The 24,015-nt window shown below is 32.3% G+C and overlaps 1 protein-coding gene across 1 annotated transcript; it reads left to right on the top strand.

The window, feature by feature from the left end:
* Window positions 1–5: 5 nt before the first annotated feature.
* On the top strand, window positions 6–3,972 carry LOC106110208 (zinc finger protein 37A-like; the record flags this gene model as incomplete). The annotated part of the gene is made up of 1 exon (XM_013291939.1): window positions 6–3,972. A coding segment is annotated over one exon (1,194 nt), but the record flags the coding sequence as incomplete, so codon positions are not given.
* Between the last annotated feature and the right edge of the window lie 20,043 nt (window positions 3,973–24,015).

Here is a 24,015-nt window from a genome sequence, read left to right on the forward strand (position 1 = left end):
ACACGTTGCCGCCGTTCAGCCATTTGGGTGTCAACCCATACAGCCCGAGGTCTACGGATCCTTTGGGGCCTTCGGTACCGGATCCCACCCACACCCCCTTATATTTGGGTCAGAATTTTCAGCAGACTATAGCACCGAGCTACCCAAACGGGATGGCCCCCCACGTTATGGATATGGCTATCAACAATCTGCCTATAGCCAATCCGGCTACTTTTGGTGAAAACACACCTGAAGAAGTCGAGGTTATGGAACAGGAAACGTCGAGTCAAACTGCCGGCGGACGCTTGCCAAGTTTCGCGCAGCTCCAAACGCAGAGTTTCAGCGTTTATGTTTCTAACTACGTCACACAGCCTAACGTGGGGGGTCAAGCTGTTTCTGATGAGTCGACCGCTGGCTACATAATTGTAGACCCGGTCCACTCTCCATTACAGTACAACAATATGGACATTTGTGGGCAAAATATGGATTACGAATATAGCTTTTCACCTAGAGCGTCTAAAGAAAACTTGATTAATTACAATTCGGAAAACATTAAAGTATATCCATACGGATACGCGGTAGGAGGTAAAACTATAAAACGGGACGATAACATTCTACGTACCGATTCTAGCGAGCTTCAAATTTTAAAAATAGAAGATATTATGGATTATGCTAATAAAGAAAATTACGGTGCCCAAATGAAATCGCCTGCGAGTCCCGAAAGCGCAAAAGCTGAGAACGAGAGTCGCGGCTCTCCGTCTATAACGTCGACGGTTTCGAGCACACCTCTCGCTGAACGTAATCAGCTGAAGAAGTCTGGACCGGCCACGGTGCACAAGTGCTACGAATGTGATAAGTTCTTTAACAAGGCGTGCTATCTGACACAACACAATAAAACTTTTCACTCGGGCGCTAAGCCGTTTAAATGTGACCGGTGCGGCAAACGCTTCTCTGATGACGTGTCTTACGAGGGTCACTACTTGAAGCACGCGGACAATAAGCCTTTTAAATGCAATGAGTGTCCGAAGTCTTTTAACCACAAGACAGATTTGCGTCGACACATGTGTCTGCACTCCGGCTGTAAACCTTTCGCTTGCGACCATTGCGGTAAAGGATTTATTAGAAAAGATCACATGGTGAAACATGTTGATATTCATATTAAAAAGAATCTCAGGTCGTCCTCATCGTCGATATCGTCAACATCTTCATCGTCATCGTAAACATATCACACTGAAAAGTTTCGGTCAGATAAAATCATTAACTCGGAGTTGAAAATAGTATGCACATATCATTTTATGACCGATAGTAGATAATCGAATAATTGTTTATTATCATATACGACTAAATAAATTTACATTATTACATTGGTAGCTCGGTATTTTATTATGTATATGTTATTCTTATTAAGGCTCAACTCCAGCGCACGCATTCAGACCGCCGGTTCGCTTTTTTGTTGTTCATTCAATCTAACCTTGTGTTCGATGCAAGGTGACTTTATGTGTCTGGGTGTCTGGGCGCTAAACATATAATTACGTGACGTCGGAGTAAAATTCCGCGATATTGTTTAGAATGATCCATATCATTTTTATGTTTTAATAATTAATAGTGTATTGAAGCAAACAGCGGTCATGTTCCGTTTTAGGTCGTTACAGTAACTCGACCTTTACCATTCACTATGTTTTTTTTATTTACGCTTCGTAAATACTAGAAGAGTTTAATCTTAGGTAAATACTGTCTTTTTAGAATTGTTAATGTTAACGAGTGATGGGTGTATTTTAAAGTATACTTACCATTAGAGTAATTTATGTAAATAATTGAAATTTGGGACTTAACTGCCAGACATTATATTAAGTAATTACCATTCAAATATTGTTTATATTTATCTTTGCTACATCGATATTTTTACCGAAATATTTGTTTTATGTAGTTTAAACTGGATTTACAATGAAATTTAATTATACCTGTATTAAAGATCTTATTAAAAGACGTTACATGAAATTGACGATTATAATAATTTAGTACTGTCTTACGATGATTGTAAGTGATTGTGTCAAATAGGTTTGCCCAAAAAGTCGATAGAATATTTGTAGGGCAATTATTTGCCAACTGATTGGACAGCGATTGTGTTACATGGAGTATGTATAGGGACATGAAGCCGGGCGCGCCGGCGTCGGTTTCGACGACATTACAGCGTCCCGACGACCGCGCCCTCTAGGAAGTGTTATGTTTTTGTTCTAGATGTTAATCTTGTATTTGGTTATTACTTTATTAATATTTTCCCGGTGCTTCCTATTATTATTTTGTCTGTTGACATTTGTTTTAACTTTAAGATAGTTAGCTTCTTTGGGATTCTGAAAAAAAAATTTTTTTTTTCGGTAATTGAATAATTTATATCAAATTTCTTAGTTACCATTGCGTTATTTGACGAATTTAGTTATACATTCCTGTTTCGTTAGTGGTAGGAAAGTAGTCTTCCTGAACGTTGCCAAATTAGTTCCGCCAACTGTCTGTTGCGACACGATAAAACTTTAATTTTTAGGCTAAAGATAATAAAATTCTTTAGCAATAATTAAAAAAATAATGTAAATGTTTTTGTATAGTATTAATGAATTTAACATGATTTACGTAGGTATTAAAATCGTGTAGACATCGTTTTCAATGAACTTGTATATATTTTTATGAAAGGGTCGATGAGTTTGCTGTATGATGAACATATCACAAGTCTTAAAAGTGTTAAAGCTGCAAAATATTCCCGCCAGTTATATGTGATACCAGCAAAACTTTTTATGTAGTATTGTTTTATCCGCACTCATTACATTATCTGCGTAATCTCTCACATGTAACTCACGGGATATTTTGTTCCATTTTAATTTACAATAATCGATGTCCAAGTGCTGTGTTTGTATCGAAATTTATTCACTTCAAAATATATGTGCAATATGGACATTGTATTGATTTACTTTTTGATGATAGTTGTATTTTAATGTTGATTATATTGCAGAAATATTTTTATACAAATAGAATTACACTAACAATATTGATCTACCTCATCGGCGACTATATATATCACTTAATTAAATATACATAAAATTAAAGATATTTGAAAACAAGCAATAAATGTGGGCGAAAGTAAGAAAGTAACTTAGCCCCTCTTGTATTTTGAAATAAATATTAAATAGTTATTTAAAGGATATATATTGGTACAATCATTAAACAGCCTGTGATGTGGCGAAAACGTCAATATATCTTGCCGAATCATATCGTCTATATTTAATGTATACACATATCATATTATATACCTTCTCCTGTCCACATGTACAGAGCTGTTTAACCAATATCATATATATGTACTGGGAATTTAAATGACCTATTTAACAAGTTATAAAGTTAAATAAATATTACTATATTGTTGAGAAAATTTTTGTATAACAGAAATGTTTTCTTAATAGCAAATGTAATAGTGACAGAATATATTATGGAACTTAACTACCTCAAGTAACGAGTAATAGGACTAAAAAGTGTTGTGAGGGTGTGCCGCGGGGTGGCGCTGGCGCCGTTTCCATTACTGAAACTAAATACCTCAACTTGCCTTTCGTGTTTTAGTTAAAAATAAATTTCTATTTAGTGACGGCGCGCAGAGCTCCTCGGCCACCAGTATTCATATACAAATATTATAGTTGACATATTTGTCTCCTCATACTGTTGATTGCAAACACTTATGTAGTGGTATCAGTTAGATATTAAATATTGTAAATATAAAATAACGATGAATTTTGTTATTTATCATATTCTATTATTGTATTCATCGATAGACTTATTTTAAAATAAGTTTTAATGTAGTGATTTCAAGTTTATAACAATAGAATATAAGTATGGAGTAAGTATTTTGTGATTTTTACGTTCTTGTAAATTGTATTTTTAATTTAATTATCAGTTACCACATCATATCTGTTAAATTCAGTTGAGTAAATTTGAAACCGACAAATACGATTAGATGTTGTTTTCTTTATATTATACCCTCGTATATTAACGTTGTCCGCACTCTCTGCGGCAACGTATAAGTCGTTTTATTGTTTACTTTATTACATTTTCTAATATTTCTTTATGGTAAGCGTAGCGAAATTAATTAATTCTAGGCTTTACTTCGATGAAATGAACAGTTTCAGTGATAAGGTGTTATCAGAACTTGAAAGTTAACACTTAAGATTATGAAAAACATCTGGAAGGATTCTGTAACTTCGAAGTTTTGTCTAGAACCTTTAGAATAAGATTTGACTATAGTTTATCCTAGATCTAGGCGACAGATCTGTCACATCTAGGGCGAAATACTTTGAACTGCTTTGCGTTGATGTGTCCATGTGTTGCCGTTTCTCTTTACTTGTGAATTATATTACATAATTATACAAGTAGAGAGAGATTGGTAGTTTCATATTAAAACACATGAGCAAATCATACGATGCGAACATTTGGCAATGCGATTTTGTGTTACTTTATTTTTATTTGATAATTAAAATGTATGTTTCCAGTTTGTTAAAACTTTAATACAACTAATTGTGTTTTACTTATTTTATCTTCTTTGCGATAATTGTTATTATACAAATGATTTTGGAAATGTAAAACACAATTAACTGTATTAAATTTCAACGTTGACCATGCAATAACGATTGGCTCATTAGTATTGCTCGTTTCAGATCTGTCAGTTAATATATATTTAATGTGAAAAATTCTTGTTTCATTTCCCTACCCTAGCTGCTATTTGCGAGAGTATAGCTTAGCTATGATGAGTTATGAATGCTAGAAAAGTTTTATGATGATAACAGTCCTATATAATATAATTTTAAATTTCAGATACAGCGAAGAACACAAATAACAGTTCCTAAATTTAATTTATTATTACACTCTTTACGCGATTAGCAATAACTAGTACATTTCAAACACAATACAGCTACACAAACTGGAGTTGAAGATGAAAGAAAAAGAAGAAATATCTGGCTAAGTATAAATTTAGTAGATGTCCGTAAGAGTTAAAATTCCTATGAAGGTAGATTACGAATTTCGAAAATACAATGCTGCTCTTTGATATGAAGGCTTTTACGCCAATCCCCACAACTTAAGTAGCCACATTTGTAATTAAAAACTAAAAATTAACGATTAATAAAAAGTCTATTACAGAAAAAAACATGCATCAAAATATCGTACGCATTAAATAAAAGGTCTTCAATATTTACTTAGTTAGTATTTATACAATACGAACTGTATCAGTACGCTACGAGAAGTGTTCTTGCATCGTGTAAAAGACATCAACGAATATGCTGTACGGTATTCGATTTCTACAAAAAATATAAATACTCAAATACTGCATTAACTTCTTATATATAGGTCTTGGATATTTCCACAAGTAAATGAACTCAACTGGTATAAAAAAATTATTAAAGCGTAATTTGAAACGTACATTTAGATAAAGATTTTTAGACCTAGAAAGAGATGTATGGATTGCGTGAAAGTGACATGATCAAAAAGGGAGTGATGACTAAGATGACGTATGATAGAGTTATTTGGGGGACAAAAACCTGTTGTGCCGACCTTACGGGAGTAGGATAAGGAGGATTATGATGATGATTTTTGTCCTTACGCTTAGATGTTAAGTATCGAGATTTATATGCGTACTATAGATCGTGTAGACTAAATATTACATTCTTATAGATTCTTACACATAAATAAATTGAATCCTGAGGTCAAGTGATGCTGCCGATCACCAACAATCAGACGACATATGAATAATTTATTGAAATAGAAAGGAAAAGTAATAAGCAAGATGCGTGATTTAAGGCAAGCACAAAAATATACTGAGCTTTAAAATTTTGTCAGCTAAAAATGTACATGAAAATTTTAACTAATTATAAGATTAGCTATAAGTCAAAGATGCTGCGGCGCCATCGAACAAGCGAAGCATGTAGAAGACCGCTATTGGAACCAAAACTTGTTTGTGCAAAATGGTAATGTATCTTAAAATAAATAAAAATGGTAAAGTATGCTTAACCCCGAAAAACATATAATGACATCAAAATTACATTTAAGTCAATCGGTATTATGATGAAATATTTAAACAACAGAAAAGGAGTAGAGAGAGAGAGAGAGAGAGTTTAAGGGATCTTAAATGATAAAACTCGATAAGGTCTTAGAGATATTGTCTATCAAGGATATAAACGATACAACTGAGTTCCGATTACTATACCAATTGAAACCCTTAAAAATTCTGGTTCCGTCCCTTGATATTGGTGCCTAAAACTGTGTCATCGGTCAACATATGTACAAAATACTACACAATTATTTATAAGTATATATATAATAAGTAATTACGCAGCCACACCATCTCATGAAATAAAATCCATTCAAATTGATGTTTCATGGTTGTTGCCACTGTGTTTCTAAACTACCGGTCAAGCTTTCATGTAATATTAGTCATGAGGAAGAAAAAAAATATTCCGTAAGAATCCAGAAAACCAAACGTCTTTAAAGTAATACAAGTGTTTCTATCATAACCACCATCTCACTGAGGGGCTCGGACCCTACTCTAAGATAGGGGTAACAAGGCCATAGTCGCGCTGGCACATTGCGTATTCGTAGACTTCATACATATAATATATCTTTAAATTTCTTCGGCACCACAATGTTTTCCTTCACCGTAAGAAAGTCGGATAAATTACATACAACATTCGAAAATTTAATTAGTATAAGACGGGTTTTAAAACTCAAGGCCTGTAGATTACAAAGTCACGTGCTTAAACTCCTGAGTTATCCTCGGTTAAATATGTACCCGCTGTTAGGGTAGGTACACACTGGGCATTGGGCGCTGCGTTAATCGGGCGGTGGAAGCGTTCACACACCGCGTGTAGAATGGCGTTCGATGAACGTCAGTAAAACAGGCAGTTTTGACTCAAATCGAAAATTGAATTTTGATAAATGGGCCACTTCCAGTTTCATAAAAGAAAATACAATACAAAAACGGTAAACTAATACAAGAGTATTATTTAATTTACTTATTATACAATTGTGACGAAAAACTACCTATCAAAAATTTCAATACAAGTTTCATACGAAACGAACAAGACTGTACGTAAGTATAGACGTAGTTAGTGTTTAGGATGCTGGTTTGAAAGCGAACGCGATCGAAACCAAGCTCGGATAACAGCGAGGATCGCTCGGCCGCGGCGCGACGACCTACACCGGTTTCGCTTTCGTCCGAAGGTCAACACTGAATCAGAACGGACGCGTGCCGTACTTCGCGGCGATGTAATGCGCTTATCGACATCGACACATTTCAAACATATCGATACAACTTGGATTCTATATCTTTAATGCATTAAAATGTGTTCAAAATAATAAATGTATGTTTAACTATTTTAAAATTACAGATAACGATCGATTTTCTATACAGCAATAAAATCAAAAGGAGATAAAAAAACAAGGGATTATCTTTAGCTGAACACCGCTATTGTAATAAGATTAATTATTTAGTTTAATTAATTAAAAATGGGAATGTGCCCTGGGGTAAGGTTTATCAGACGAAACAAGTTGGACTCTTCTCGAATTACGTTTGAAAGTGTGACTTCCCCGGTTCCCCCGATATTCTTAAAGACAAATAATGTGCACTTTATCCAAAGCACGCTTACATTAACGAAGGGTTAATAATGATTTATTTGATATTGTCTTACAGGGTTTTATTTTCAGTATTACATTTAGAAATAATGTTATTCATTTTATACTAGCCTTCGCCTGTAATTCCATCCGCGATAAATTAAAAAAAAACAACAGTGTTATATATGTTTTTCCAGACCATCCTCTACAATTATACCAACTTTCATCAATGTTCTTTGATCAGTTTCGGCTACAAACTGTAACAAGTATACATATATACATCCATACATCAATCATAGTATTAGATTATTTACCTCATGAATGTTTTCCATAAAGAATTTTAGTTAAATGTATGCGTTCAATTTTAACTAAATGTGATCACAGTGGTGTTCTTATTTATCGATAACTCAGCCTCCAAAAGTGTATATGTAATTTATTTGGAATTTAATTGATTTCCGGTCTCACAGTTCTCAAAGGCTGGTAAAATAAATAATGTACTCGGATGATAGGTGGCGGTTTCTTTGTGGTCAGGTTAACTGGAAAAAAGCCTACGCTATAGAGGCGATTATTTAGAATACAAAAGAACTTGCCAATAAAAAAAACTGGTAATAATTTCATACATATTAAGCTACGTGATTGGTTATTTTAATTTTAATTTTATTTAAGGCAACAATTTTGAAAGCAGGATAAATACACAATAAATACAATCAAACCAAATACGTTGACCTCAAAAGAGTCTCAAAAGTTTTAAAATTGCTTTGTAAGTGAATTATCTCATATACTTATTTGTTCGAGATTAATTTGCATTAAATACAAAAAGTACATCAGTCGAGCATTTTAACGAATACTTAACAACTTAGGTATAGAATTTTAAATATTCACGGTCACATAAAATAACAAATTAAAGTATTAATTTAACTGAACTAAGGTTTCGTTTCAAAATACATTTTATCAATAACTAGCTTTCGCCCGCCAATCCTTCCGCATTGAACTAAAAAAAAAGAAAAAAAAATAGCCTGTGTGTGCTTCGAGACTATGCTCGACATTTATGGAAAATTTCATTAAGATCCGTGCAGCCGTTTAGGCCACAAACTCTAACAAACATCCATCCATCTAAACTTTCGCATTTATGTTATTAGTAAGAATTAGTAAAATATAATGCTTGCTTAATCATATACAACTTTAGTTAATCAGAGCAACCCTGAAGACTCCTAGAATTCTTTGTAAACAAAGCAAGTGATTGTTTAAATTTAAAGTTTATAGTATGTTTATAATACTATAAATACATCTAATTACTTAAAACATGTTTGTAAAACGTGTATCATAAATATTTAGCGCATAAGTTATATGTCGGTAAGAAGCTTTTATTTTGGAATATAATGACTATGGCACAATAATTTTGGCAATGTCATCGTCAAATCGATGTTGTGCAGAGTGCAGCGCTGCACACGAGGTAATGACCCCTTGTACTTGAGACGACGGAGGTCAGTGTCGCCTCGCGCTGACGCCATTGCCTTTGCAATTATAACTTAGACAAGACAAGCACGGTCATGCAAAATATATTTTAGGCATTAATTTATTTGTAAATTTATACAGATATATTTCTGTTTTTAATTTTTCATGAGGACAAGCAGTCCTCGGTCCTTTTGTATTTCTTGTAAATATAAATTTTGTATTTCTTGTAAACCGATTTAATTTATTTATAGTGGTATAATGTTGCTTAAATGTGGAACCTTATTTCTTACCAATATTATAAATGCGAAAGTTTAGAAGGATGGTTGAATGGTTGTTTGTTAGAAGGTACATATCTGGAATGGCGCAATAGATCTTAAAATTGGTACAGATGTAGAACATTACATGGAAGTACACATACGATGACCTATTTTTCTTAATGTCTCAAATGAAATTTCGAGCTAGTCAAAGTTAAACACAAAATACTTTAAACATTTTAAAAACAATCTTAATAATGACTGAAAGGAAAATTGTAGTTGAAATATATAGTATTTTGATTCAACCAGAGTTAAGCTGACTTTAAAAACAAGGTTAAGATCTTCAATGATATTGCGAAATGCTTCAAACATTGTCAAAGTATGCCTTATTACAAAAACTTGGCAACATTCAAGTCCTGTATTTATAAGCGGAATTGGAAATCATAGGTGCGAAAATAAAATCAAAGTGCAACAACCGTTACTTTACATGACTTTGAAAAGAGTGTGATGACTGTACAACACATTGTCGAGCAACAGGAATTTTCCTGTTTAGTTTTCAAATAAAAAGCAGCGCAATGCACATAACACTTTGAATTGTCTGATTTAATATAACAAAAATGTTGCTTTCTAAATACAATACAACACAATTAAGTGCATCACCAACATTAAAATCTTCCTCCTAATCCTACTCCGGTAAGATCGGCGCAACAGGTTTTTGTCTGAAAAATTTAGACTGCTTCAGCATTTATTTTATTGACAAATAAGACTGTTCATGATTTCGATTATAATAGTGTTTTTAAGGAATTTATCAACAGTTTGTCTACTAAGGTGCTTGACGACTTGTAAGTTTTCTAAACATTTTGTTATTAAATGACAACTTCGGGGACACAACTAAACATTAAGCTAAAAGAAGCTATAAAAAGGTCTAATATGTATTGAACTGGTGACAACCTTTAATTAAATATTTGTGACGGATAAAATATTACATTTTAAATCCCTGGCCTTCAACGATCGATGTACAAGGCTTTACTTATTTTTAAGGCTAAATGTTATACAATAATGAGCAAATTAAAATTTTGAATTTACTCTATTATAGTGTATAGCAATATACTCTCTATACCCTCAAGCAGTATATTTTACGTTAGACGATACACAAGAGAAAAAGGGGTGTTTCTGTAACCCTTCTTTTCTTATACACTCTAATTACGTATCAAATGATTAAAGGGTGAAATCCTGTCTTACATTTTAATTAATATAAAAAATCCCTATTCTAACTCTGAGTCTACATGTCACAAATAATCACCAAAAAAACTGCAGAAGTAGGTAAATAAATGTTTTCTTTTATACTTACAAACGATTTGTGCAACAATGAATAAAATGTATAAAGATAGGTGCTAAATTTATTCGAATGGGTCCTTCCTTATACTACTTGGTAATGTTGAATTTGTCCTTGTTGATGACCAGATAACCCTGAGAGTGCGCTGGTCAAGCGATACGTAAATAAAAATGATTTGGTTTAAAAGAAAAAAACGAATGCAGTGGCTGATGGTGACTGGCCTTCTAAGCTCAAGGAGTTTGCAAGGGGAAACGTTCCTTGACCCATATTAAATCGTAAGCGCATCTCACGCACTTGATTTGCACTTGTATTGATTTTATTAGACACAAAATATTTTTTATAGAATAAAATCTAAAACTAAAAACCCTTTCTTTTTAAAAATGATGTATTTTTAGCATCAAGGAAAATGAAATTAAACATTTTTTCAATAAAACTATGAAGGAACGATAGTTTGGTTAATGCAAAAGGTATTTTTTTTATCTTATTATAAATCGATGTTGTTTATCGAGAGTTTAAAACATGTACAGTCAGCTGCATAAATATGTATACATTTACAAAAGATTAGGAACTTCTATAAGGATTTGGTTTTTAAAATAGGATTGCGTACAGGCGATTCGTGTACCTATTCATATTTTTTAAACCGAAGGCAAGTTTCGGAAACTTTGTGAATGTTTACAAATTTTATGCTAACTGTATATTTAAAGATCGATGCTAACTAAGAAAAAGCTAAATTTATTATTAAAACATGTACGATTTTATGTTTTTCATTATTTTTGTATTTTTTGCTTTATTATTTAGATATCACTTTTAGGCGTCATGATAACATCCAATCTTCCGTCTTTTTCATTTTTATTTTGTAGTAAATAAAAGTCAAATAATAAATTAAAAAAAGTATATATATACAAGTATATATATATAAGTATATATATACCCTACATTTCAGATTGCCCCAGTTATTGCGTTGTGCAATGACAACCATAAATAGGGCGAAGACAATCCTAGGAATTTAATAGCTACAATTTTTGTATAGATACATATTTAAATACCACAATTAAATGTTAAGACCTACTTTATTGAACATGGTATTTCCAATATTGAATAAACATACTGTTGCCGGAAAATTTTCACTGGAATTATTCCACTTTAAGATTTTATTACTACGCACTTGTAAGTATCGCGTGTTCCTTAACAGTTTGGCATTTGTCAAATATGTTATTTTACTGTGAACTGGTTCTTGTTACATTTTTTAACATTGGTTAAGAGTTGGTTACAGTTTCAGTATGAACGGAACGATAGGGAAAGTAAAAGTTCATGAACCTTCCTTACTCGCGGTATGGCAGAAAAACGAGCAAGTCAACCCAACACGAAGCGATTTAACTTATAGCAAAAATGCGTTTGTTATGTTAAGTGTTTTGATTAATACAATCGATAGATATCAAAACACTTAACATCTTTAATCAACATAAATCTATAATATATCTATATCTTGATTATATATTTTTCGAATAGCGAATATAAATAATTTTAGTACGTACCATGTTAATAAAAAAAAAAGATAAAATGGTATGGAAGCTTATGAAAAGGTGACAATTGCAAGAATTTAGACATATTTTAATAGTGAGTCAAGTGTTTACAAAATAAACACATAAAAATCTGGCCACTTGAAGAATGTATGTTGGCCGTACACATCGATAAAACATAAAAGTTGGTAAACGGGAATCGATACACTTCGAACGAGTTCGTTTGTTGTGTTGGGCAAGGATTTAACTGTCGTTTTCTGTATCCTAGGGAGATCATCGGAAGCTGGCGCGTTGTGGTCGGATGACGTCACTCAGAAGTGATCCGACCAGTTTTTGCCGGAGCCCCAATTTAGCGTTTGATTCTTTATGCATACCTCAAGCTCTTTGCCCTAAGGTCGTCTGACATTCAAGGACAGCGATGTTAATTGCTAAAGCGCCAATATCGCAGTTCCCAGTATATAGTATTACCTCAGCGTCTGGTATCGGCTGTTCTTAACAATAGAAAAATCGATAAAATAATCGTTTATTTTGTTACTATTTGTGAAGATATGCATTCCAGTAACCCTGTTTTTTCTGGAAGACTTTGTGATCTTCTAATTATTTTAATTTATATAAAATCATGCTTTATTACGTAAAATACATTCATTCCTCAAGAACGGATGATGATGATGAAGTTGATGAAGGATGAGAGTTTGTCCTTAAATAAAAAAAAAATGAAAATGATTATTTAGTCAGTAGGTTAAACATTTTTATCCAATCGTTAAAGTATTTATAACTTTACATTTTATTGGTAAGAACCGAGTTGTAATTATAATACAAGAGTATTATAATTTTAAGTAACAAAGCAGAATATTAGATGCATTTTTGTTTGTACCGTGTATATTAAAATCATGGTCACAATACATGTGAACGTTTTTTTTATTTGTCAAAAACCACGGTTACTCATAGGTCATTGGTGCCCACGCCGAATGCCTCTTGATCTTTTGCAGTGTGTGTTATTTTTTATAATGTTCAAAAGAATTAATTTTAAATGTACTAAATTTTTATGCATTTGTTAAAGTTCGTTAACTTATACTAATGTTCGAGGACAAGTTTTAAATTTATTGCACGTTTTAAAACGTATAAAACAACTGTTGCATCGAAAACACATCGTTTTCATAAAGGAAAAATATTTATTGAGAATATAAATGTGATATTTTCCTGATTGGTAACGATTTAAGCGTAAGTTATGAGCTATGAATGTATTAAGAATAAGATCGCCTGTTTTTTCTTCTTTCATTTTACTTTACTAACCTATTTTGCCAGATAACCATCTTGGGATGTTTGTGTAAATCTTAATTGTAAAGTGAATCCTCACTGCTATTTTCGACTGAACTGAACTCTACGTGGTTTCCTTCTTTTTCTACAATCTTGAAATAGTTAAGTCAGCATTTAATATTTTTCGCTAATTCCTATTTAAGTTCCGGTCAGACGGAAAGGATCGTAAAGCACAGTAAATCTTTTATAGTAAATAAAATTGAACTTTAAAAGACTAAAAATAAGGTTTACATTGCACGTTGCTCTAAACTCCTGTCTATCTCAAAGGACCCTTAGATTACGTATTCCGTAAATAAAATAAATACATTAAAAATCATGTAGATTCGGAAGATATCCCAGTAAACTCTTTTTAAAAATTTTAATTTAAGTAACACGTAACACGTAACACGTTTCCTAACACGAAATCTACGAAGCTTTCACTCGTTTAAAGGGCAACAAATGCACCATAAAGGACTTTTCGGTCACTTCAAATTCAATTGAGTAATAGCAAACGACGGCAATGAGTGGAAAAAAATCTGCCGTTTAAAATAATATTAAAAGTAAACCAGTTTTTGATGATTAAGCTGATATGTGGTTGTTTTATTAATTGCATTAAATAGAGACCCCGGACCACACAGATAGGGCAGCCATATTTAACGTATGCGTAATCACCTTCAAATAACATTATGCAAACAATTTGTATCTCTTAGAATCGTTCGAGCAATAGTGAATTTTGCATAATTAAATTCTGCCAAATAAGTAATCTATTCAGAGGCGGGGCGAGATCAAAACCACCGACTATTATGTTGTACTAATACAAAAATATTACAATACATTATTTGTATTAGACTGTTGTAACTAAGCGGAATAGACGACAGTGTCGTCATTCGAAATCGAGTTATGATTGAAATTAAATATTATATTTCGCATAACTACGTCATAATTCATAAAAAAAGAACAGTATACAACTATGCATCAGGGCCTTTTTTCTGCAATCATTCAAATTAGCTTAAGGTTTTTCTTGTCATCATCATCATCCACTTGCCCTTATCCCTTACGGAGGGTCGGCACAGTATGTGCTTTTCAGTCGTTATGTTTGAATCCACTCCTTTCTTAAGCATATCCTTTTTCACACAATCCATCCATACTTTCTTCGGTATTCCTCTACCTTGATAGCTCACGTTAATTCTTGTTAATTGAATTATTTCGATTAATAACTGTTTTGATAAGGAAGTCAAGAATTGGTATAAGCACAAACATAAAAAAATAAATTAATCATAATGCAAAATTCGGTATAGACCAAATAAAATTGGCCATATTTTAGAATTGCTACAGTAATTACGATTCACTAAAATTGCTTTTAACCTTTATTGCATTCGAAATAAAGACTAATATCTTTAAAATAACGTAAGTAGTCAAATTATCAGTTTCTAAGAACTATTTTATTGAAACGTTATTTGTTGTTCTTTAAGGGGTCGTTTGGGTAATTAATCAAAGTCTTTGCAGACGTGAGGCGTCAGTCCCGAGGCAGCAATTATTGCACCAATGCAGTATTGGATTGCCACGCAACATCGCGTTGTTACCATGATTGCTTGCCAAGAACTGCTATTAATGTTAACCTTATACTGATACTGAATACATAGAAACTTTATGTATACATTTTATATAATAGACTACGCCTAATTTGTATCTGGGAAGTATGCACGAGAATATCCACAATTTACATCCCGAATTTTTAACTACACGTAGTAATATCTGACAATTTATTGAAACTCATTAAACAAGTTACAAAAGTTAGTATTTAATTAATAAATAGAAATATATACAAGTCTCTAGTTTGTTTTATGTAAATGCACTAAAAGGCAAAGCTTGAACTGTTTAATAGCTTTAGTTCACGATTCACAACAAAATGCACGCCAGCTAGTAATGTTCCATCTAATTACTACGCCTTTCAAAAGTCACGCAATGTCTTAGTTATTATGCAAAAATTAGCACGATATATCGAATGACTTTTGTCATGTAATAGCCCGTTAATACTGTAAATCCACACTGAGGGGCTCGGAGACTACCCTAAGTTAGGTAAATGAGTACTCTTAGATTCTACTTTTTTAATATCAGTAGATTTTAGTTTATCATACTAGTATTATAAATGTGAAAGTTTACATTGATGTATGTTAGAGAGTTTATAGCCTAAAAGGCTGAACAGATTTCGTTGAAATTTGTTATAGACATAGAGGGTAGTCTTTTTAAATACCACGAGGACCGAGTCGCGGGCGAAAGCTAGTTTAATAATATTTCGCTTGACTATTCAGGTAAGCTTGAAAAAGCTTGTGCTAGGATATATTTGACAATAATAGTCACATGGTGGGATTCGAACCCTCGACCGCAAGCTCGGTAGTCCGTACCCCAAAAAATTAGGCTATTGGTACTTTTATTAAATTAAATAACGTTGATGTATTGTAGAGATTTACAGATAAATAAATAGTACATAGAACATTAATATTTTTTTATTATGAAGGAAAAATACTGTAATTTTTTATATTTTTATTGGAAGCAAAATAGTTTATAAACTCTTTGTTAGTAAATTGCATTTGTATAAAATTTAATTATTACGCTTGACATGATTTGTTACTGCAATGAATAATCTGTTTGAACAGTACACTAATGCAAATTTCCACTGGACCACCCCGAAATGGCAATAATAAAGATCGAAAAATATTTTATAGTTCAAATGACAAAACGTGACGAATAGATCGAAGAAATAATAAGAATGAAAGAGATAGTGAATAACGGAGACAGCATTATGGGTGGTCGCATAGCTTGTTTTTTTTACGTGCAATTCGTGTTTACGATCGGCTTTAAACAAACTGAAGTTTTTCCATTTTAGTACTTATTTAATAGAAAATAATTTTGAGTACAAATGTGTCAATATATCTATATGAAAAAACACATGTCGAAATTGTCGTTCTGGAAAAAGAAACCGCTAATATTATTGATAAGAACATCTTAGTATACCCTTAGTTAAATGAACTAAGAAAAAAATTCATTTCCTAGTGGATAAATTAGCGCATTTCACAATTTTATATGAAATTGAACTGGTATTTCTTCCCATTTGTTTCTAAAAAAATTAAGTAAATATTTATAAAGAGATGCGCATTCGACGATGGAACTTAGCTGTATTGAGTTAAGATCCGTTCAGCCGTTTAGGCTATAAACGCTAAGAAACATCCATCCATCCATCGTAACTTTCGCATTTACAATATTCATATGATTCTACTTCGAATTAACTTTAACTGTTTCAATTTTCACACTTATATAGGGGTATACAGTTTTCCAGCGATTCACATACAAATATAACAATGTGATTATTGTTTAAAAGCTTTGATATACAACTACATTGTGTATTTTATAGACGTCCGTAAATAGATTTGATATCGTATAAAATGTGTTCATGTATTGTTATGAATAGCGTTGTGATAGCATGAGTCTAGGACATAAAAACTTATGTAGGTACAAAAGTGGAAACTTGAATAGAGGTGCGTTTGACAAAGTTTCACACATTCAATATTTATAAAAGAAATGCGGTGATTTTTTATTCTAACTTTCGCCTGAAATACTGCCCGCGTTGAATTAAATAAAACAAAAATAAGTAGCCGATGTTTTCTTCCAGGCTATCCTCTATATCTAAATCTAATTTCATCAAGATTCTTTCAGCAGTTTAGGCTACAAACATCCGTTCATCCATCTAAACTTTCGCATTTAACATTAGTAAGATTGTAGAATACATAAACACAGTGCGAGTAATGTGTGTATTTTTGTACACTTAGAAACACGAATATAAAATGATTATTGTTGGGATAGGACATGTTCATCAACAACAAATATATCACTGGACAAGAGTTCTAATTTAAAGTGAAATGAGGAAGCCTCATTCACACAAAGTATGATTTTAACTGTAAAACATTTATGAAATTTTATAAAGTACATCCAACTGAAAGGGATCGTTGACCCAATTATGAACGCGGCTTTATACTATGAACTATGATAGGTATACGATACAAAAGCTTGGCGTAGTCGGGTGGCGGACAGCGCCGGTGCTACCGCCACGGTGAGTCTCTTTCTTCTAATACCACAATGCAAACTTTCGGGCGACAACATTTTAATATATTCCCAGCATTTTTAAAACCTCCCTTATTTTAGGAGCAGTGTTCATGATTTAATATCATAAAGTAAATAATAGTGAATTAATACGTGTACGTCATTTACTGTTTACAGTTTCCGCGTATCTTAGCGATAAAATAAAAAAGTACAATAAAATGTAACACGATCAAGTAGATCGAGTTGCTATTCCCAAGTGAAAGAATTTATGTTGAACATGTAGATTAATAGAAACGATGATTATGGACACAAAGCTTACTAATCTGCTCTTATTTCCGGTTAGAACATCGAGCAAATATGCTAAAGGCGTTACGATTCGATTCTCAAGCCTTTGAACCGATAGTGTAAAAAATGTTATAAACTAATACTGTACTTAAGTGAGAGAATGTATGGAGCCCATCGGTAAAAATTGGCGACAGCATTCCATAATACTATTAGCAGTATTAAATAAATTATCACGCCCTGCGTTTATCAAGTCTACGGTTTACTAATCCTCATATGATATATTTCTGCAACACTTCTCACGGATGAACGACATTGACACATCAAAGTAGTATTGTCAAAAAGTCTACGTCACCTCTAGCACTGTTAAAAGTTACTTTTGTATTACTATTACATGTTCTTTATCCATAAATTCCTTTATAATATAATCATCATCATCACCAGATTCCTATATGTCCCCACTTAGGGGCTTAGAGCCAACCCTAAGTAAAGGGTGATATAATTATACTAGTAACAATTGTATCGATAAAACATAATGATGGTTTTCTAGAGAAATCGTCGATTTGTAGCCAAAGTTCGCGAAGATAGCGCTATATAAACTTCCTGCGATTTTAATATACTATTAATAGAAGAATTTGCAAGTGTTAATTTTTACATTAAAATAGATTTTTAACGTCCTCTAGGTAAACATGCGTATCGAGCGGTGCCTTTGATTTTAACAAAAGAATACCGACAAAAGAGCCGATGATTGTAAGGCTTATTGTCAGCAACTATAGTTAATTTTACTACACTGCACTGCAGTACTTTAGTGTAAGAATTTTTTAAGAACTCGTTTGTTGTTTAGATAAATTTGTTTTAGTATTTTATTGCCGATGATAAAAAAGACTTAATATCTGGTAGTGAAAATACGCTTAGACAGTTCCTCCAATTTTTTAATGGTCATGAACCACTAGTTCGATCTGTTATCATTAAATAATACGCACTGTCTCTAACACCGCACCCCGTCAAATTTACTTTAAAAAGAAAGATCACAAGGTTCTCTTGAATATTATTGAGATCCATTGGAATCATATTTACATAAAGTAAATCATACTAATACTTTATTTAATATTATAAATGCGAAAGTAGAGGTGGATGGATGGAAGTTTGTTAGAGTTTGTAGCCTATACGGCTGAACGGATGTCGATTAAATTTGGCATAGATGTAAAGGATAGTCTGGAAGAACACATAAGCTGCTTTTGTTTTTTTTTCAATTCCACGCGGACGGAATCGCGGACGAAAGCTAGTAAATAATAAAATATACAGACAATGTTACAACCTTTGTTATCTTAAAACGACAAACTTTTACGTTTCGATTGTATGAGTATATGTTTTGAAAATTACGAAATGTAGAAGCTTAAATTTCTACGATAATTTCAAATATATTTAAAGCGGACAAAACGGTTATTATAAAATTGAAATTAGCAAGACGGCAATTATTACACAGTATACTCAATATTATAGGTAACAGTGCAGTAAGGTCCGCGATAGAAAGTGAACATTCCCGCAAATCGCGCATTTCATGAAGTTTCTACACGCAATGCCACTTCTATAAATAAATCAATGGCAACATCACCTTTGAAAAATATTACAACGTTTATAATCACTCTTGCGAATAGATACTATGGTTATCAAATGACCTGTTAACAAGGTCATTTTACTCCCACGCATTATTTAGTAATAAGCACCATACTACACTAGATAGGCCGTGATATTATGCGCCTATTTGACTTTTGCTGTTTTAGAACTGACGATACCCCATCATAGGTTTGTTGGAAACTCAAACTAATTTGCTAGAAATGAAGTAATGAGAATACGCACTTCGCGTCAAGATTTATTAAATTTAATAACAGTTAATATACATATTTAAACCAAAAATAGTTCCAAACACAATATAGTTAAAGTCTATTTTCCGCCGTCCGACTTGTTTACCGCCTCCGTATTATTCCTAGTATTCCTACTTTGTAAGTCTATCGTTTTGTTTTAATGTTAATTAATGGTCTGTTTAGGTAACTTTTACAGTAATGGATATTTGTGAATGATGCTCGTATTTCTAAACAATTTGCTAAAGTTGATAAAAAATAGTGTGCTTTACTAATATTAACATTTGTAAAGTACACTAATTACTTTGGAAGCTTTTACTTTGGAATGAAGCTCTCTTTTACATAATTAAACTCAGTGGTTATCATTTATAACTTAACTACCTTTCGCCCGCGATTCCGCTCACGTAGAATTATATAAAACAAAAGTGAGTAGCTTATGCTTTCTTCCAGACTACTTGTGTTCTACATCTACGCCAAATTTCATCAAGATGCGTTCAGCAGTTTAGGCTACAAAATCTAATAAACATCCATCCATCCTTCCATCTAAACTTACGCATTTATAATATTAGTAAGAGCAAGATGGGAAGAAAGATTAACATAACCATCGACATTTTGGAATCTTATTATTAAACAAAAAAGGAATATCCAGATAAATGTAAAATAAACTGAACGACGAGAATTCAACGCATATATTTTTTAAATATTATATATGTTCAAAGGATGCCAAAACTATTACCACAATTCATGTGATTTCAAAATTGATGCGCGCTCATCTCAAACAAATACATTAACGATGAAACGTTTCCTTTGAACCATTTATTACATTCAAGTATAGACTGTCTAGTGAACAAATTCCGATAGGGATGGATATAGTTTTGGAAAGAGATAGACGTAATGGTTCCCACAATGATTACGTTCACCTGAGAGTTCTAAGGGATGTGCAACGTGCAACCATTTATGATTATCGACTATGTATATTTTAAATATTTTAACATTTCAAATAAACGTTTACTATAATTTTAAACTGTAAAAACAAGTGTTTCGTTTAATATTAAAAGTATCAGTTATGATTAAACATACACTTTTGGAAAAAAAATGAAGGTGCCATAGTGGTACAATATTTTATTGACAACTAGTTTATTCAATTATTTATTTATAGATAAGTTTTATAATTTTTATTAAAATATTGCCTCACCTAATTATTGAACTAAATATTGACCACCAGAAAAATAACTTACGCCAAGATAATGGAAAATAATATCGACAAATAGCTTAACTAGCCCAACACTAAGAAGAACGCACCTTGACATCGCAAAGGGAAATGGTTTTTTTAATCACATCAGCTTTCATAATATATCATCCCTTTATTTACTTGCTGTTACATATTCGCGCACATGGCTTTGTCTGCACTATGATAGATTTTAGAGCAAAGGGGTCTTGAATGCAGTCGGTGCACAAGGGTTGTGTAATGAAAAAAAATCGATAACCGACTTTCATGCGATGTCAAAAAGAATACTGTCAATTTGATAAAAGTAGACTAAATTCCATGGGAACGTTTCTCGGATTATAAACTAGTCGTAATTAATTTAAAAAAAATATAAAATTCACGGTAATAATTTCATACCACTGCTCTGATTAGGGTGTGGCAAAACGTCGTAGTATAATCGATGTAATTCAATCCAATATGAAGTCTAGAAAAATTGATTCTGATTTTTCCATCTACTGCTTTACTATTTCCCCTTAAAAACTGCTATCGAAAATCGAGGTGTATGTAAGAAAAGTAGAAGTCACAAAGGGTCAGTCTATTGTAATGGTAATACAGTCTCAAATGGTAACAGATTATGATGCGGTAGTGTAATCGATCTTAAATAGTGACCCTCTTTTGTTAAAATTGACCCAGTGTCAGGTTGTATGGTCATGGTCAACTAGTTTGACGGGTTTATTGAAAGCAAGATTTTTTATATTACAGTTACAGGTTGCTAGTGTGTTAGAAAATATTTTAAATAAATTGGCAGTAGTAATAGAAAAAGGAATTCTGAAGTGTGTTGATTAAAATTAATTTCAGACAAATTCTAGGTTTAAATACATTTCTTGTTTCAAGTTAAAATGTTCTTACGAAAAAAATTTTCGCACATAATCGTCATTAAAATCGTAAAAAGCTTCTTTGTCTTGTTTTCTTTTATTTTAAAGGGACAGTCGTTTACAAAAACGCCTATAGAATTGACAAAACCATTGTTTTAAACAGTCTTTCAAAGCAGACTTTAAGAAAAATTCATTTGGCGAATAACGCGATTAAAACAATCCGTGGTAAGCTTTGGCAAGTTATTTGCCTACAAGTACTAGAAAATAACTTATTACTAATATTTGTTAAGTATTTTATTTCGGTATATTTTAGCGTTGATAATGTAAATGACCACGTGCGTATGCTCAGTAATGACTTGTGGATGTTCAAAGTCACGTCTGTAGAAGTTAACAAAATTCACTCGAACTCGTAGGAGTAGTGCAAGGCGCATTTGGCGCCTTGCGAGAGATACTTTTTTCAACATTATAAAACTCGAATTCCATTCATAACACATTTAAACGATTATATATCTTCCTACACTAGCATTATGATCTAAATTACAAATTCTTTTTTAGAAAACTGTCGGTGAATATAATATTCTACAGTTAGCCCACTTTTATCTGGAATCTCTTTTGGTGTTTTCAAATACGGTTGAAATTGCTTTGAACAGGATCGATGTCCTCGTTCCAGGATAATAATAATGCGTTTTTTTGTGAGGAAAGATGTCCGTGTGCAGTGGATGCACCAGGACAGTATACAAGTGTGAGTGTCTTTCTATTCATATAACAGCTGTGCCTATTATTGTACAGATGTGTGCGTGAATTTCCTACTAGGATTAAATGTATTTGATACATTTTAATCTTTTATATATATGGAGATTTATGGTTGTTATTTATAATTATATTTTTGAGATTTGTTTTTTATTAGTTCCAATCTTTTTTATTTATAAATATGTTAATTGTTTTTTAATTATAGTCTGATTTCCAGATTATCAAATCCGTAGACATAAAACAGTTGGAAATTGAATAAACGTAGGCAATAGCGTGACAGGTTGACATTTGACTCGACTAAAAGTTTAGATAGCGGCGGCAAGAAAACGCAGTCTGTCTTTATAGTAATTATATCGAACATAAAATGTTTTCGTCAAATAGTAATTAGATAACATTTTATATTCCTTATTGCAAGTCAAAATTATTGAAATAATATGGCATACTGTCATAACGACATGGCTTTCTACATATATTCTTTTAACTATTTTGAAATTAAAATATTTGTATATCTTCATTTCGCCACCGTAAATACATTTATGTAAATTCTATGATCATCATCATCACCACCTTCCTCCTTATCCTACTCCCGTAGATCAAGCGCATCAGGTTTTTACGTATTATTATATACATTATATTATACGAAATTACGTATGTAAATGAATGCCTAATACTAACGAAAAAACGTTATAATTTATAACACATATTTTCTTAAGCACATATTCATGTTAATTGTAGCATATTACCATGCATAAAACTTACAAGTATCAAGTTCGTTTATGCCGATGCAAACGAATAGAAAAACATTTTTTGCATCGTTGGTGAAGCGATTCCCAAGAACATGTGGACCGCTACGTTGTTAGATCAAATACACCATCCTGCCGGCATTGTAGTGCCTCTATCAATAGTTAAAAAAAAACTTTTAGCCCGTCTCGCTCTAATCCGTGAAGATTTAGTGTTGTACGAAAGGGCAGGATATATAGAATCTTCTTTTGACTTAATTGCTTCCAGGATGAAAAGAATTCAAACAATAGTGCATTGGCAGAAACAACAGAGCGTTACCGAAATGGCATCGAGTAATTGCTAATTTTGTCGGATGCCTTTTTAACAAAGCTTATAAAAATAAATCATTGCTAGTACTTACAGTTAAACAAAAAGAATTATAAATGCTTAAAAACCACCAAAAGTTAATAATGCATAATGTAGATTTAGGTATTTTAACAAGTTCAAGTAAGCGCAATATTAATGTTATATTTAGGAGGTTTTTCTTACTAAGTCTACATATCATATTAAAAAGTTAAAAACTACCATAATACAGTAGTTACACGAGATTAGTATGTCAAATCGATATTTGTCGGGTTTGGTGTTAATGATTCCTAATTTTTCAGATATAATAATAATGAATTGCGCTAAGCTGCATTTACAAGAAAGAAGTCGATCTAGACCCAAATCAGAACCGCGACATG

Source organism: Papilio polytes, unplaced genomic scaffold (assembly GCF_000836215.1).
Source record: "Papilio polytes unplaced genomic scaffold, Ppol_1.0 DF820711.1, whole genome shotgun sequence".
NCBI lineage: Eukaryota > Metazoa > Arthropoda > Insecta > Lepidoptera > Papilionidae > Papilio > Papilio polytes.